Source organism: Hypanus sabinus, chromosome 17, assembly GCF_030144855.1.
Source record: "Hypanus sabinus isolate sHypSab1 chromosome 17, sHypSab1.hap1, whole genome shotgun sequence".
In the NCBI taxonomy this organism is placed as follows: domain Eukaryota; kingdom Metazoa; phylum Chordata; class Chondrichthyes; order Myliobatiformes; family Dasyatidae; genus Hypanus; species Hypanus sabinus.
Genome location: NC_082722.1, coordinates 44,328,427 through 44,344,592, shown reverse-complemented (window position 1 = coordinate 44,344,592; position 16,166 = coordinate 44,328,427). Strand labels below are relative to the sequence as shown.

Genomic DNA, 16,166 nt, shown 5'->3' with positions numbered 1-16,166 from the left:
TTGGAATAGGATGGTTAATACTTCTCAGTTCAGCCTCATTTTTGCCAAGTTGTTCAATTCTCCCACATTTGACCAAGCCATGCTTTGGCCCTGTTATACCATTGTAAGTATTTTGGGAAAAAATCCCTCAAAGACAAACAGATTATAATGCAAGTAAATTTGAAATATTCCCTACATTTCATTTTACTTATTTTGTTAAAAGTTAATTCTCAATTTTCAAGGAGCTCATTTAGTAATAAAAAATAACAAACAGAGGATTTGTGTAAGAACCTTTGAACAATGTGTTTAAACAACCTCAATGTAATCACTGCAGGCTTGTGCTTTGGCTATAACCTACAGATTGAAAAACACGATTGTTAAATCAAAAGGGTCACTCACATGGACCAGTCAGAAATATGGAAAACCTGAATCCCCATGTTCACCAAACAGAATTCTTAAGATTCAAGACAATCGTTGAAGGAAAGTAGGTGAAGAATATTGTTTCTGGGAATGCCTAGTGGCCAGGCAAAATTGCAAAATGTGGGCAAATGTGCCTTGGACGTTATGTTGTACGGAATCTTTTTTAGGGTTTTAATTGTTAAATTGTTATTACCTCCTGGATTAGCAGGAGTTTTCTGAAGGAGGCCTGCAGTGACAGCAAGTCAATCAGAAGTATATGTACGTATATATGGTTGGAGATGGTGCTCCTAGACTATCATCTAATTTCCTGCATTCAGGATGGGAAATGTCAGAAAGTGAAGCAGCTTGACTTGTAAATAAATTACTGCCAGCTGAAAGATTCATGGGGAACCCTGCCAGACTGCTTTGAGGGTTGTTGCATATATTTACCAAAGAATGAGAGGCAGGAAAAAACACTTCTCAGTCAGTTGTCTGATATTTGTCACGGTTATTCTATGAATACTTAAGAAATGCTTGTTTCAATGCTCAAAGGATGTATGATAATATTTTTAAGTATTGCTAACTTCAAATTTAAGAAGCTACGACCTTGTGAAAAAATTCCTCACAAATCAGCGTGTCTTTGGTAAGAAGACCTCAAAGAAGAAATCTTCATTCTTATATAATGAACTAAACTGAAGAAGCCAATTGTGAAACCCAAGTTGTGTCCCCTCCTCTATATAAACAAATGTAATTAAGCAATGTTATAAACTGGCTACGCACAAAGTCTCAAGAACAGTTAAAAGTAACACCAGAAATATTAACTCAAACATCTAATTTAAATGCAGAGTCCCAATCAGCTTTATATAATACATAATTTAATTTTCTGTTCAATTCAGAGAACATCTAGTGTATCCACTTGCAAGATTTCTTACTCTGGACTCCATTAACACAGCAATTGTTTTACTAACACCCTGGAGTGAAACAGCAGCTTTATTCTGAGACCACAGTTAAAACATTTGCATGGCAAAAGCAAGACATTAAAACGCTAAGTGATATTGCAGGATTTCTCCTTAACTAAAAATCACAATGAAATTAAGATTATTATGGTGTGAAAATATTAATATGAAATGATTAGTGATGTTTTGTCAAAGTTAAACAGCTGCTGCACAATACAGATCACTTTCTGGATGAATGCATAGACTGATGCATATGCATTTTATTTGAATAGGATCCCATGGATTTGCTGGTGTGAAATAAGGTGGTGACTGTTTTTGATATAATTGAGATTGGGCGATTTAGCATTCTTTGCACCATGTCCAATATTGAATTTTCCAAGGTATGTTATACAAGTATATCTGAAATTTGTCTGATAGCTGAAATCCACCCCCCCTTCTTAAAACAGAATGTTTATTATATGAGGTGATAATTATGCAGTGCTATTATACAGTACATGCCATTTTCCATTATTGCCAAACTTAAATCATGCATGAATGAAGTACTGAAAAACGATAAAGGTGGAAGTTAATCTTCATTTTTAAAATGGACTTGTGCCAAATGCCATTTTTGGCTTGTTTCTTTGCGTTTGGGAAAATCTTCTTAAAATTGCCCACCCCTTCTCTCTCCCTCCCCACCCACCTCTCTATATGGCACAATGTGGTTCAATGCTTTGGCACTTCTACAATATACAATGCATTACATGATCTAATTTTTCAATGAAGTTTTAATTTAGTATTTTAGTACATTTTAAATTTAGATATTATACATTTAAATTGGAGTTATCTAGGTAATTGCTTTAGGGGTTTTTTTGTTAACGTTCAATCCATTTTGTGCAATTTGGCTTGCTACGTATTGAATTGCTCAGGCAATGACTTATGGTTTTTATTAATGCTCTGTACTCTATTACTGTTATAGCAATCTACCACAGCTGATGTTTAAGAACTTCCATCAATAGCTTTCAGTCACTTCAGAAAAGCACCACTGCTATCTCAAAAAAAACTTTTTACTTTTCCTTTCACAAAGAATAATTCCCTCCCTCAATCCTGCTAAGTAGTAGCCTTTGAATTCAACTTAATTCACTGTTTTTTTTGTGGTCAATGACCAATTTAATCCTTTTGATTTTAAAGGTAATTTGTGTTTTTGGTGAGAGTGGTGGGAAAAAGTTAACCATTCTTTTTAATCAGTGTTTGCAACCTTATGGACTTCGTGTACAAACACTGAGGTTTTACTCATTACCTAGGTAACCAGAAAATGATCTTGGCAGGTCTTTCTGACAGAAAATTGTATATTAAAGAAAAAGGGTCAGAATTAAAAGCTGACGTTTTGATTAATGTTATGAAATCTGTTAAAATACTTCAGATACATGAAGAGCAGGTTTTAAACAATTGTTTTACAGTTAATTTTTCAAAGGTTGTGAATATAAAGGATATTGGTGATGAACATCGAGCTGTAATCAATAAATAGCAGTTTGACATAGGATTGCTGTTGTCTAGGTGGTCCAAGGCTGGGAGTAGAGTTAGTGAGAGTGCATCTGCTGTGGACCTATTATTGTGGTAGGCAAATCACAGCAGGTCCAGATCCTTGCTTAGACAGGAGTTAATTCTAGCCATGATCTACCTCTGAAAGCACTTTGCCATGATAGATGTGAGTGCAAATGGGTGATAGTCGTTGAGGCAGCTCAATCTGCTCTTTTTTGGGAACCTAAATGATCGATACTCCTTTGAAGCAGATAGTAGCCTCCAACTGCAGCAATGAGGAATTGAAGTTATCCTTAAACTCTTCCTCCAGTTGGTTGGCACAGGCTTTCAGTGCCCTATCATTAAGGACCCTCAGCACCCATGACATGCCTTCTTCTCATTACTACCATCAGAAAGGAGGTACAAGAGCCTGAAGACATACACTCAATGTTTTAGGAGCAGCTTCTTCCCCTTTGCCATTAGATTTATAGAGACACTCAGTGGCCATTTTATTAGATTTTTACACTTTTTTACACAGAACAGTATCTAGAGCTTGCACATTTTTACACAGAACAGTATCTAGAGCTTGCAGAGAATGGTGACAAAACAGACAAAAAAAAAATTCAATTGAATAGCAGTCTGTGAGTGAAAGCACCTTGTTACTGAGAGAGGTCTGAGGAGAATGGCCAGAATAATTCAAGCTGACAGAAACTCAAATAACATTGTCACAAAGTTACCACTGAATGTATGTTCATGGTCTTCTGCTAATGAAGCCCATACAGTTAAGGTTTGATGTGTTGTGCATTCAGAGATGCTCTTCCTCACACTCTTCTTGTGACATGTGGTTGTTTGAGTGTCTGTTGTCTTCCTATTAGTTTGAACCAGTGTGGTCATTTTCCTCAAACCTCTGTCATTAACAAGGTATTTTTGCCCACAGAACTGCCACTCGCTGGATGTTTTTTTGTCAGATCACATTTCTACCCCAATACACCTCTTCATTGTGTCTGCATGCTTTCATGCATTAAGTTGCTGCCACATGATTGGCTGATTAGTATTAGTATTACCATGCAGGTGAACAGGTGTACTTAACAAAATGTTCACTGAGCTAATAGGTAGTATATTTTATGTATCGTACAATACTAGTGCAGTAAAGGAACACATTTCACAGCATATGTTAGTGATAATAAACCTGATTCTGATTCTGATTTGGAATCAAAAATCGTTCTTTTGGTTGTGGTGATACTGCAGCATCAATTCCAAACTGTTACCTGTCAATGTACTTGTACTGTATGACATTTTTGGCTCGACATCTAACTGCTGTTTATTGATTGCTATTTTCAGTAGGAGCTGCTGTGGAAGTCTCACCCTAATACTCTTAAAGGGGTAGTAAAAATAAAAGTTATTACTACTATTTCAATGTCTGTATTGGGTGGGTAGGAAGAAGAAAAACAAAAGTTTGACACAGTAGCCTGTGTTCTGAAATTATCTAATACATAAAAAATTGCAGATCATTAAAATGTCATTGCAAAAGATCATGGTGATTTGATTTGTGCTTGATTTTACCTGCCATTGAAAACACATGATCTTTCATGCTGATATTGCTGACTTTGGGTAAATTAACTCAGTTGCCACAAGCACAAAAGCAGTTCCATCTTCACACTCTTATTCAGCTTTGCTTGTGATACAAGGAATTCTTGACTGTGTCAAGTTAAATGTTAACATAAGAGGTACAAAGTGAAAGACAAGATAAATCTTCAAGAAGCAAGCTCTGTATATACGGCAAGAACCAATATACCTGTCACTGAGCCGGCGCTCAGGATCATCACATTCTATGTTCTTTGATCCTTTATAAATTAACAGGGCTGCAACAATCAACTGAAGTATGATGGAGATGCACTGTAAGACAAGAGATTTTAACATTGGACAGAGCATGCAATATATGATGTTGCAAAGCACCCCTTGTTTACTTTGATATTTCTCTAAACAATCTAGATGTAAAAAGAGTTCCTCACTGATGCACACTCGCATCTAGTGCAATATTCTTGAAACTTTATCAGGTTTCAGTATTTCAAGATAATTGATTTCTGTCTGTAGATTTCTTATAACTGAGCAGTATAAAAGGAAATGAATTGCTTATCTGCTGGTTTTAAAAAAAAAGTTTATTCAAATATAGAATGGTTGAACCTAAACTATATTAATCTGTTATAGATATAGAGACTTTTAGTTGTAAAATGACTTACATAATTAGAACCAAACTAAATGCTATTGAAATTGGTCCTTGGCATATGGGTGATAATAACAGCCACTCTTTATAAGTTTATAACTGAGTGATGTGTTCTAGCAACACAGAGATGATGAGGATTTTAGAGGCCACATGATGATAAGATTGGAAATTTCCTTTCCCTTGAGAATTGTGCTGGATTGTTTTTGCCTTTATAACAATGTGGCACATTTGATGGTTACTTTCAAAAATAAAATCCTGTTTCTCAAGTGACCACATTTTACTGGATCAGCTAGAAAAGGTGTAATTTGAAGCTATACTGCTGGTTTACAAAAACTCAAATATAGCACATACTTCTAAGTAAGTACAGCTTTCTGTGTTGTGGTGTTAAGTTTATGTGTTGTGGTTGCATAATCAAAATCATGCATTATTTTCATTATTCATATCATTATATCCAATTCTTTCTAACCGAGCCCACATTAACAACACCACAAAGTAAAAGGCATTTTGTATACGCACCAACAGAACCAAAAGGAAATAGTAAAACCGAATTCCTGAACCTTGTTCCAGGAGATGTTTCATTTGTGATGCATTTGCAGTAAATAAGGCTATGTCCAGAAAGCCTTGGGCAATAGTTTTTGTCCTGGCATACGTGTTGATATTCCTTATTACCTAGAATAGAAAGCCAAATATAAATACTGCACATCATACCTGAAATCAGCTTTTAAGAATTTTAAGAACACCCGACTGTAGTTAAACTACTGTACCTAAACCATGTTTTCTCATTCAAAACTAATTAAGTATTCCATTTTATTGATGGTTCCACAGTAAAATAGAAGCACAGCACTGAAATCTGTAATTTGGTTGAATGTTTGAAAGCAAGTAGAATAGAACGGTCAGTCATAACATGCTTATGACTGCTACCCATATGACATTGCTTAAGCATCAAAGCAGCTGCACAAATAAAGGAAAATTAAGGAGTGCTGTGAGTTGAGGCCACTCTACCCAATTAGACCCAGTGTGGAAGACTTGAATATGTCAGTATGTGGCAAAAGTTGTAAGCTTGAGGGCCCTCAGAATGTCCCCTCATTCATGAATTGTATCATTTGGCAGGACTAGGATTTACGCATACTGTGAATATACTGGGGTCAGGTAAACTTTTGGCCTTTCTTGTCATTAGAATCCCAGTCAAAGGTTAATAATCCTTCATGGACTTGGAAGGGAGTCATGGCTGAGCCCAATACGTTCTTGGTAACGTAATCCTTTTCAGAGTTGGAACATCTTTCTTACTGTTATTGTTTTTATTACAATACATGTTGTTAGTCTCATATAGTGTCTCGATTCTGGTCTCGGATACTCCAGAACTTGAGTTCTCACCATCTTGGCCTTGGTTTTTCAACGCAGTACGATTGAGGCTTACATGGACCCAACCGGGTATTGGAACCTCTCACCAGCTGTGGGCAGCCACAGTGAGAAAGTTTCAAGACAGATCCCAGGAGCTACATGACCTCCAGGTTGCTTTGTGCCAAATGTCGTTAGGAGGAAGCCAGAGTCACTCCGGTGAGTCTGTTGGTTGCTCTGCAGAGTTGGTCCATCTTCTGACCTGAAGAGATTCAATCATGACTCAGGTTCTTGCCATGGCCTCCTCACTTATTATTTGTTGGTGTTTGAACTCCAGCTGTCCTGGTTCCTATGGAGCACAGAAAGGTGGACTTCATGATCTCTCTCCTGAGCAGGAGAACACCGGCCTGGGCCATTGCACATTGGGAGTGGAGGTTGGAGATTTGCTCTGATTCGGAGGAATTCATGAATGCCATGAAGAGGGTGGAGCAAACAGAGCCGTGGACCTTCTGATGAAGGTGTGTCAGGGTAGTCGGTTGGCAGCCCACTTTGCAATTGAGTTTCTGACTTTGGCCAAAGAGAGTGGCTGGACTCTGTATTGCCATGGACTTGAGATGAATTCAAGGACGCTCTTGCCTTGGGAGAGCCAGTAGAGCTCTTAGAGGCTCTGACTGATCAGTCCATCTGCCTTGATAATCGCCTGGAGGAGAGTAAATGGGATAATCTCAGGAGCTCAAAGAGGGTTAGCCCAAGCTCAGCCTCAATGCATCACAGTTCCACTTCCCAACCATGGACAATGGCCAGACCATTTCCTGCACCAGATTCTGTTGAGCCAATGTTAATTGGCAGCACTAGACTCTCTGCCATTGAGAGGTCCCAGCATCGGAGTGGAGGTTGCTGCTATTACTGAAGGGAAGCAGGTCACCTGTGGGCTGAACATCTGAAGCTGTAACAGTCAGGGAAACTACTAAGATTGTCTAATGTTGGGAGGACTGTGATGGTAGCAGCCTCTGCTCCCAACCCTACTAATTCGCTAATTCTGGTGTCACACTGAGGGTGGTGATCTCCTGGGGCAAGAACCAGTGAGAGGTGAATGCCTTTGTGGGCTCTGGGGCAGCTGGTAATTCGTGGTCTTGGAGTCCGCCTGCCAACTCAACATACCCCTGCAGGGGTTAAGCCAGCCCATGCCTGTAACTACCCTGTATGAACGACCTTTTGGTCCGGGCAGATCCTGCAGAAGGCAACAGTTTTGCGAATGAGGATAGATAGAGAAACATGCAGACAGCATTTGCTTTCATATCATCTATTCACCCTGCATGCCCCTGATCCTGAGGTAGACTTTTGCTCAGGGTAACCTCGAGCCTTTGGGAGACTCAGTCTTGCCTCCAAGGGCAGACAGACCAGCTCCGGTCAACAGGACAGTGTGAATCCTGACCCTGTCTAGTTAGGGGTATGCTGGAACTAGTGAGAGAGAGGGTGTCTAGTTCAGGAACAAATCAACAGGTCTGTTGAGGAATGGCCAAGGAGTCTGGAACCCTTGCAGCTAAGCAAGTCTCATCTAACGGAAAGGCTCTTAGACCTTTAGAACCTAGTCTCTGCCTAGTTACTCACGTCAGAGATATCTTAAAGACGTTTCTAGATCATGCACTTTATGTCAAGCTGGAGAAATCTGAATTTCATGTAACCACTGTTTCATTTTTGGGTTTTATCATCTTTAATGGCAATCTCAGGATGGACCCTACTCAGGCACAGGCAGTCAGAGATTGGCCACAATCATACAGTGCGAAACAAGTCCAATGATTCCTGGGATTTGTCAACTTTTACAGAAAGTTCATCAGGAACTTCATCACAGTGGCGGCTCTGCTGACAGCACTAATTAGGAGAGCCATTGGTCCTTTTGTGTGAATTACCATAGTGGAAGCTGCTTTGTAGGACTCAAACAATGGTTCACGAAAGCTCCCATTTTGGTTTCTGCTAATCTTTTCCTTCCCTTCACCTTGGAGGTGGATGCTTCAGATATCAGAGTAAGTGCAGTGTGTCTCAACCTTCAGACAATAAAATGCATGTGTGTGTACTCCTCTCCAAGCAGCTATCGCTGCAAGAGGTGACAGATGAATTGGAAATAGAGAGCTGCTTGTGGTTAAGTTGGCATTGGAAGAATGACATCACTGACATGAGGGGGCCAAGAACACTTTTAATGCATGGACAGATCACAAGAACCTAGCTTATATTCAGGAAGCCAAAAGACTGAATTCCAGGTAGGCCAGGTGGTCTCTTTTCTTAAACCAGTTCAATTTTGTTCTGAGCTGTCAACTGGGATCAAGGAATCAAAAACCGATTGTTTTGTCTCATCAGTTTGATGAACTCGAAAGAGAGGAGCAGCCTGCCAGCGTCTTGGGCAAAGCTTAGGTGATAGCATTCATTAGTTGGGGAATCGACATACTTATTCCCATGTCCCAAGAACAAGCGCGATTCTCAAGAACTGACTTCTGAGTCATCAGTTCGTCCCAAATTCGTTGAAGACATACATTTGAATGACTGCTCACCTAGGGGTTGCCAGGCCCTTCGAGTGTTTGACATCTTCCGGTCACGATGGCTTCTGCATACAACACTGTATCAGTTGACATCTTCAGGATAAATCATGAACCTGTATATTTCACTTCTTTATGTTTCTTATGTTTGTTTTTCATCTTGACTGTGATTCTGGAACTGCTGGAGTCTGTGATTTGCTGTCTGGAGATTGTTTGGGTGTTCTAGCACTCTGCAGTCTCCGAGAGAATTCCTGGAGGCAGAGGCAGGATGGCTGCAGGGCACGAGCCAATGTTTGACTCTATTTCGCTGATTAAAGCGATGAGGAAGATTGAAACATCGAGGCGAATGTGGAAGTTTGGAGATCGTTTGGGTGTTCCAGCGCTTTGCAAATTCTGAAAGGATTCCATGAGACAGAGGCAGTGTACGTAAACCTCATGGCAGATTGGGGCATAAGCTGATGTTTGACTCTATTTTGCCAGTTAAAGCTATGAGGAAGATTGAAGCATCAAGATAGGTGTGGAAAGTAGGCACCGGCTGTCTGCATTTTGATTGTTGAGGATCACTCTGCTACACTACTGGAGAGGGGAGAGCTTGCTGCTGTGCCCGGAGAATGTTGCCCAGGTATTTTGCATTTTGAATGTGGACTTGGACTATAGACTTTTCTCAATCTTACAGCTTATTTTCATTCTCTGTTTCTCGCTTGATCTTTCTCAATTTTTTTGTGTGGGGGGGGGGTGTACACTTGGATGTTGATGTGTCTGCTCCATTTCATTTTGTTTGTTTTATTATGCAGGAAGGTGGATTTGGGGGTTGGTGTACCTGTTCCATTTTTGTTTGTTCTTTTTGTGCATGGAGAGGGAACTTAGGGGTTGAAGACTGTGCTGCTTTTCTTTTCTTTCTTTGTTTCATGGCTATCTGGAGAAGAAGAATTTCAGGGTTGTATACTTTGTTAATAAATGAACCTTTGAACCTTTGAGTTAATTAAGAGAAGATACTGGTGGCCTGGAATGGCTATGAGGTCTGACAATAGGTGCAGGTATGTGAGGTGTACGCTCAGAACAAACAGCCTCATGCCCAACTTCAAAGGCTCACTCACCCTCTACCTGTTCTGGAGAGACCATCGGCGCACACATTCATGGACCTTGTCACAGCTCTTCTGCCTTCCAAGGGGAAGGCCATCATCATGGTAATTGTAGATCATTTTTCAAAAGCTTTCAAATACATTGCATTGGACAAGCTACTGTCAGTGGTGTAGATGGCTGAGGTTGACCTACATCAAGTTTTCAAGACCCACAGGGTTCCAGTGGACATTGTATCAGACTGGGATCCACAATTCACGTCACGTTTTTGGAAGGTGTTCTGTATGCTGATCGGGGCTACAATGAGTCTTCCTCTGGGTTTTTTCCTGCAGTCCGATGGCCAGATGGAGTGGATGAATCAGTATATGGAATGAACCCTCAGATGCCTGGCCTCAGCAAAACCAGACAGGTGATGCGGGCAGAGGTTGCCGCAACACTTTACAGCATTCTGTGCATGGGATGCCCCCGTTCAAATTCCAATTTGGGTATTCTCTGCCACTCTTCCCCTGAGTAGGAGGCCAAGGTTCGTTTTCCTGCAGCCAATGATCTTGCCCAGTGCTGCAAGGTAAAATGAACTAGGGCTAAAAGGGTGAAATGAGGCCAATCACAAGAGAAGACAGAGCCCAGTTTTCAACAGGTTTGGTTGTCTACTCAGAGTTTGCCACTCCAAGTGGAGTCCAGGAAATTAACACCCAAGTTCATTGGACCCTTCAACGTTCTCAGGAAAGTAAACCCAAGGCTTACTCTTTGCAGCTCCCCAAGACCCTCAAGATCAATTCCACTTTCCACCTTTCCAAATTAAATCCTGTAAGCACCAGTCCTTTAGCCTCACCACCATCAGTCTCGACACCACCCAGGTTTGTCGATGGGGAACAGGTCTTTACAGTGAAAGGAATTCTGGATTCAAATCAGTTTGGGGTCTTCAGCTGTTCGTCACGGACTGGGAAGGATTTGGACCCAAGGAACAGTGCTGAGTTCCTGAAAGGGACATCTTGGATTCGATTCGCAGCCACTCTACCATCATCATCACTCTGAGCAGCCAGGGTTGTCAGGATTTGGTTGTAGGAGAAGGGATCCTGTTACGATATGAACCTGACTGTGCCAGCTTCCAGGGTTTAGATGTTCTGACTCTTTGGAATATGGACAGCTAGTGTGGCTCCTTTAAAGATTTAGGTCCATCCCACTAATTGACAGCCATGTTTTGGCAACAGGATTTTAATATTTAAAGAGCATTTGAACTGAGGCTTGGGGCTCAATCCTCGGCTCTACTTTGGATTCTCATCTAGCAACTAGTTCAGAACCCTGTCCTTGTTTCAGTCTCTATTGTGTTTTGATTCCAGTCACGGATACTCCAGCACTTGGGCCCTAAGCATCCTCACCTAGTTCTCTCATCACAATTTTAGCTCTAATTGTTGTCATGTCTATGTCTATGTGCTGGGAGAATTGTGCTTGTAACAATAAAGGAAGCATTTGGAAATTTATGGATGTCCCATATTCAATGTTCAAGCAGGCCAGTAGTAAATCAGAAATAAGGATTGCAATGTGTGATGATCCCTGACAGCAATCAGTTATTACTTTTCAATGCCTCTTCTGTGTTATTATATGGATTATATTAAGGTCTGTGGGAGCTGTCTGAAATGAGTGAACCACTGTAAACAAAACAGATTGTACGCTTGGACATATTAGTTACAAATAATAGTAGCAAAATGCCCGTGTCACACACTGTCCATCGCTTGCTGGAGCAGTTCCCTCAGATAATGTTTACTTAGTGAATATGCAGAATATACAAAGAACAATTAACAAGAATTGTTCTAAAAACAACTCAGCTATTTTGTCTCCACAGCAGCTTCCTGATTTGCTGAGCACTTACATTATTATTTTGTTTTGATTTCAGCTTTTCAGGATCTGCAGTAGTTTGCGATTGATGCAGGAGTTCACATAACACAAAGGGCAACTCTATTGCAGAAATAGATTAAACAAGTACACCAAGGCAATGAAACATGTAAAGACCTTTCATTTCTAATAAATATTGCAATGTGTAATGCTTCCCCTGTGCACCAAGGAGACTGCTAGATATTGGAAGTAAATTTATTGGAAAATGTTCAGGTTTTAACAAAACACAAACCACAAAAGCAAATAGTCACTGTGTGATGTGGCCAATAGAGAATAATGGACCATTGGATTTCAGCCGTCACTTCCCGATCCTCTGCCTGCTGTAACCACTTCACTGCAGCTAACTTTTGTTCTGGTTCTCCTTTCAACCACCTGCTGAGGCTTCTGCCACTGACAATTTTATTTTCATTCAATAAACAAAGCTTTGCAGGTATTGAAATAAAAGCAGAAATGCTGGGGAAAGCTCAGCAAATCAGGCAATGTTTTGGAGAGAGAAATGGGTTTGACATTTCAGGTCAAGGACATTTCAACAGAACTGGCACGGAAGTTTTAAATTGCTGGGTCTACACAGTAACTTGCGGAGAAGGGTTTCCATCACAGGATAGAGACCAGGAGAATACAGAGAGGCGGTGAAAGTTTGATGATGACAGTCAGGCTGGAGAAAGTACAAATGAAAGGGAATGGATAAGAACAGAAGTGAAGTAAATTAGTGATGCAGAACCACTGTACATTCTGGAAATCTGAAATAAAAGAGAAGGCTGGAAATATGCGTACAACTGGTGGAGATGCAGCTTATTTATTTGTTGACGTGATACCAACATCATTGACATTGAGGGCAGTTATTATTCATCCTTAATTGCCCCTGAACTGAGGATGCAGTTGTCCAATCTGCTGGTTGGCCTGGAGTCACATATATCTTGGACCAGGTAAAAATGATTTTATTTTGTTTTATTTAGAGATACAGCGTGGAACAGGCCCTTTTGGCCCAATGAGCCGCACCACCCTGCAGCCCACTGATTTAACCCGAGCCTAATCACAGGACAATTTACATTAACCAATTAACCTAACACCTGCTACATCTTTGAACTGTGGGAGGAAAGTGGAGCACCCAAATGAAACCCACACAGTCCTGGGGAGAACATGTAACCTCCTTACATATGATGCCAGAATTTAACTAAAAATTCCAACACCCATGCTGTAAGAGAATTGTGCTGACCACTATGCTAAGGTGGTGCCCTTTCCCAGTGGGTTTATGTAACAGTCTGGCAACTTAACAATTGCAACTGCTAGGTTCCTTTCAAAATTCCAGACTTAAAAAAAATATTTGAATTTAAATTCCCCAGCCTCCATGTTGAAATTCAAACTTATGCTGTTAGATCAATGGTCCAGGACTCTGGCTGCCAGACCTGTCAATAATCTCTGATTTCCATCACAAACACAAGAATGTCTGCTGATGCTGGAAATCCATGCAACATACACAAAATGCTGGAGGAACTCAGCAGGCCAGGCAGCATCTGTGGAAAAGAGTACTGTCGACATTTCGGGTCGAGACGTCCATGTGCCTATCTAAGAGTCTCTTAAATCTCCCTAATAAATCTGCCTTTGCCATCAAGCTGGCAGTGTGTTCCATGATCTTACCACTGCCTGTGTAAAAAAACTATTTCTGACACCTAATCCGCACCCACCCCCCACTGCCCATACTTTCCTTCAATCACCTTTAATTATGCCCTCTTATATGAGCCATGATTATCCTGACAAAAAAGGAGCCGACTGCTCTCACTACTAGTCCATGAGCCAGGACCCCAAATTTGGGCCACTGACACCATCTGGGGGGAACAATTCTTATAGTGATTTTTGGCAAGGTACACACCCCTAGAGCTAGAAAATATGTGATAGCATTGCAGCAGTGGTAACTTGCATGGTAACCTCCATGCGATAAGAAACATGATCCCATGGTGCTTTGCCTATGATAAGATGAATTTTGCTAGGTACCTGTCCCCTTACTTTGCTCAAATGATGATCCTCCCAGAGAAGAATCCTTCTGTGTATGAGGCCTTCAAGACAGGCCAAATCCCAGTGCAGCTGTCAAGTAACAACCCCTTTGGGGAGATCCCTGTGGACCAGGCTAATGAAGCCACAGTGAACAAAGACACACGGACTGCTAGAGGCACATCACGGTTCAGCCTGAATACTGGGGCTATCGAGCATTACTACATAACGGCTGAGCACCGCAGCGCATTCCTGGGACAGTTAAGGGAGATGGTGCAAGGCAACAAATCAGAGCTTCGTCATGCGGAGCTACAGCGGCCAAGAATCCAGAAAGATGAAGAAGCAGTTTTAGCAGTGGTTTGCCTCATACATCTCATATATGAATGGGTCAACCCATTTGCAGAGAAGTGGGACCTCATTAGCATCTCTATGGCAAAGGCAGCCCCCAAGGACATTGCCTCCGACCTGATGAAGGCATCTGAGATTAGTGTGCAAAGCTGTGCAACCTTCAAGGATGAGATACTAGAGGAAGACCATCAGCAAAGAAATTGCATGACCCAATGAAAACCGACAAGCTGAAAACATTCAGTGATATGTGTAAGAAGAGAGAAGTGAAATCAAATGGGAGGGCAATCATCTTGAAAGCAGACAGGTCTTTGTTTGGACGCATCATAGTGATGGCACAAGGGTGCAGTCTATGTATGGAGGATATCCTTTCTCATCCCTTTGGACCATCGTCCTGCGCCCTGTCCACACCAGAAGCATTGTTGAGAAAGACAAATAAAGCTACTTTAGCCACAACCATGCAGAAAAATGTAGAAGTAGAAAAGCAACTCCCAGGAAACTCTGCTACAGTGGTTGATGGAATGAATTCGGTTCAAAGAGTGAAAGGTGATCAAGGTACTTTCAGAGATGTTGCCACAACAGTTCTGGGTATGGCTCTGAGGGAGAACAGTCAGAGTAGCAGAATAGATGTTGTGTTCGACACATACAAGGAGAACTCTATCAAGAATAGTGAAAGATCTCTACGGGGTGAAGAGACTGGGCATGAGTTGTAAGGTATCACAGGCACACAGATGGTGAGGCAGTGAAGGAGCTTCCTGACCAAAGTTAGTAACAAAAATCATCTCATTAGCTTCATAGTCCATGAATGGAGGAAGGTGGAGTACAGAGCAAAGCTACAGGAGAAGATTCTGTATGCAACTGTGAATGACAGATGTTACAGAATCACAGCTCAAGACAGTGAGGAGGTGTCAGTTCTTCAGTTTCAACAAGAAGCAGATGGCCGCCTACTTCTCCATGCTGCCCATGCCACAAGAGAGGGATACCAGTCTGAAGTGATCTGCTCAAAAGGCAATGATGTCTTTATCATGTCTTTAGTCTTTTGTGACAAGATTGAGGCCCCATTGTTCCAGAAGTGTGGCACTAGAACCTGTACAAGGCTTGTAGACATCAGAAAGGTTGCTGCCACTGTTGGCACAGAGGTTTGTAAAGCTCTCATCAGGTTGCATGTATATACAGGATGTGGCACTGTAAGTGCTTTTGCAGGCAAAGGGAAGACAAGTGCCCTAAAACTTCTGACCAGCAACGGGGAAACAGGACACATTCTTAGAGTTGGGTCAGGAATGGGACCTCTCCCCAGAACTGATGGACAAACTGCAGGCATTTACATGTCTCCTGTATGCCCCAAAAGCATCGACCACAAAAGTCAATGAGCTCAGGTATCAATTTTTCTCTGCCAAAAAAGGTGAAATCGAAAGTCATCAACTCCAATCATGCAAGGACTGCTTAACAAAACATGCACAGTGAGCCAACTACCAGGCTGGTATATGGAGAAGATGTTTGGAGAAGGACCCCCAAGTGCCAAGCCCTGAAGGCAGAGGATGGAAGATGGAGAGAGAAGAGGAAGCTGAACAGTTGGTGGTGCACTGGATGGAAGGCCAGCTAGCACCCAATGCCGTCTTGGATCTACTGGCCTGTAACTGTCCAAAAAAATGTTCACTCCCAAGATGTATGTGTGTTGTAAATGGCCTCAGGTGTACTGACATGTGTAGACTGGCAGACTGTGAGAACCAGGCAACCACCTCAGAGTGTGGAAAGTTCAGATGAAGATGTGGAAGATGTAGAAGTCTTGGAAAATTATCATGATTATTAATAGGTTATGAAAGTGTGGAAAACAAATTATGGAAAGCAGTCTTTGATTAAATATATTAATTTTACAACCAAATGGCGCCTAGGTTATAGCCGTGTGGAACCCCACATTTGAATCATTGTACTGTA

At 41.4% G+C, this 16,166-nt stretch overlaps 1 protein-coding gene across 1 annotated transcript in view; it reads right to left on the bottom strand.

Annotated features, from left to right (window-relative positions):
• The window catches only part of vstm2b (V-set and transmembrane domain containing 2B), a 28,014-nt gene extending 17,968 nt beyond the window's left edge, over positions 1 to 10,046 (bottom strand). The window contains exons 1-3 of the mRNA XM_059993402.1: positions 10,029 to 10,046; positions 5,572 to 5,724; positions 4,627 to 4,727 (exon numbers count right to left, since the gene is read on the bottom strand). Coding sequence (XP_059849385.1) covers positions 4,627 to 4,727; positions 5,572 to 5,724; positions 10,029 to 10,046 — 272 coding nt within the window. The remainder of the gene's footprint in view (positions 1 to 4,626; positions 4,728 to 5,571; positions 5,725 to 10,028) is intronic.
• Between the last annotated feature and the right edge of the window lie 6,120 nt (positions 10,047 to 16,166).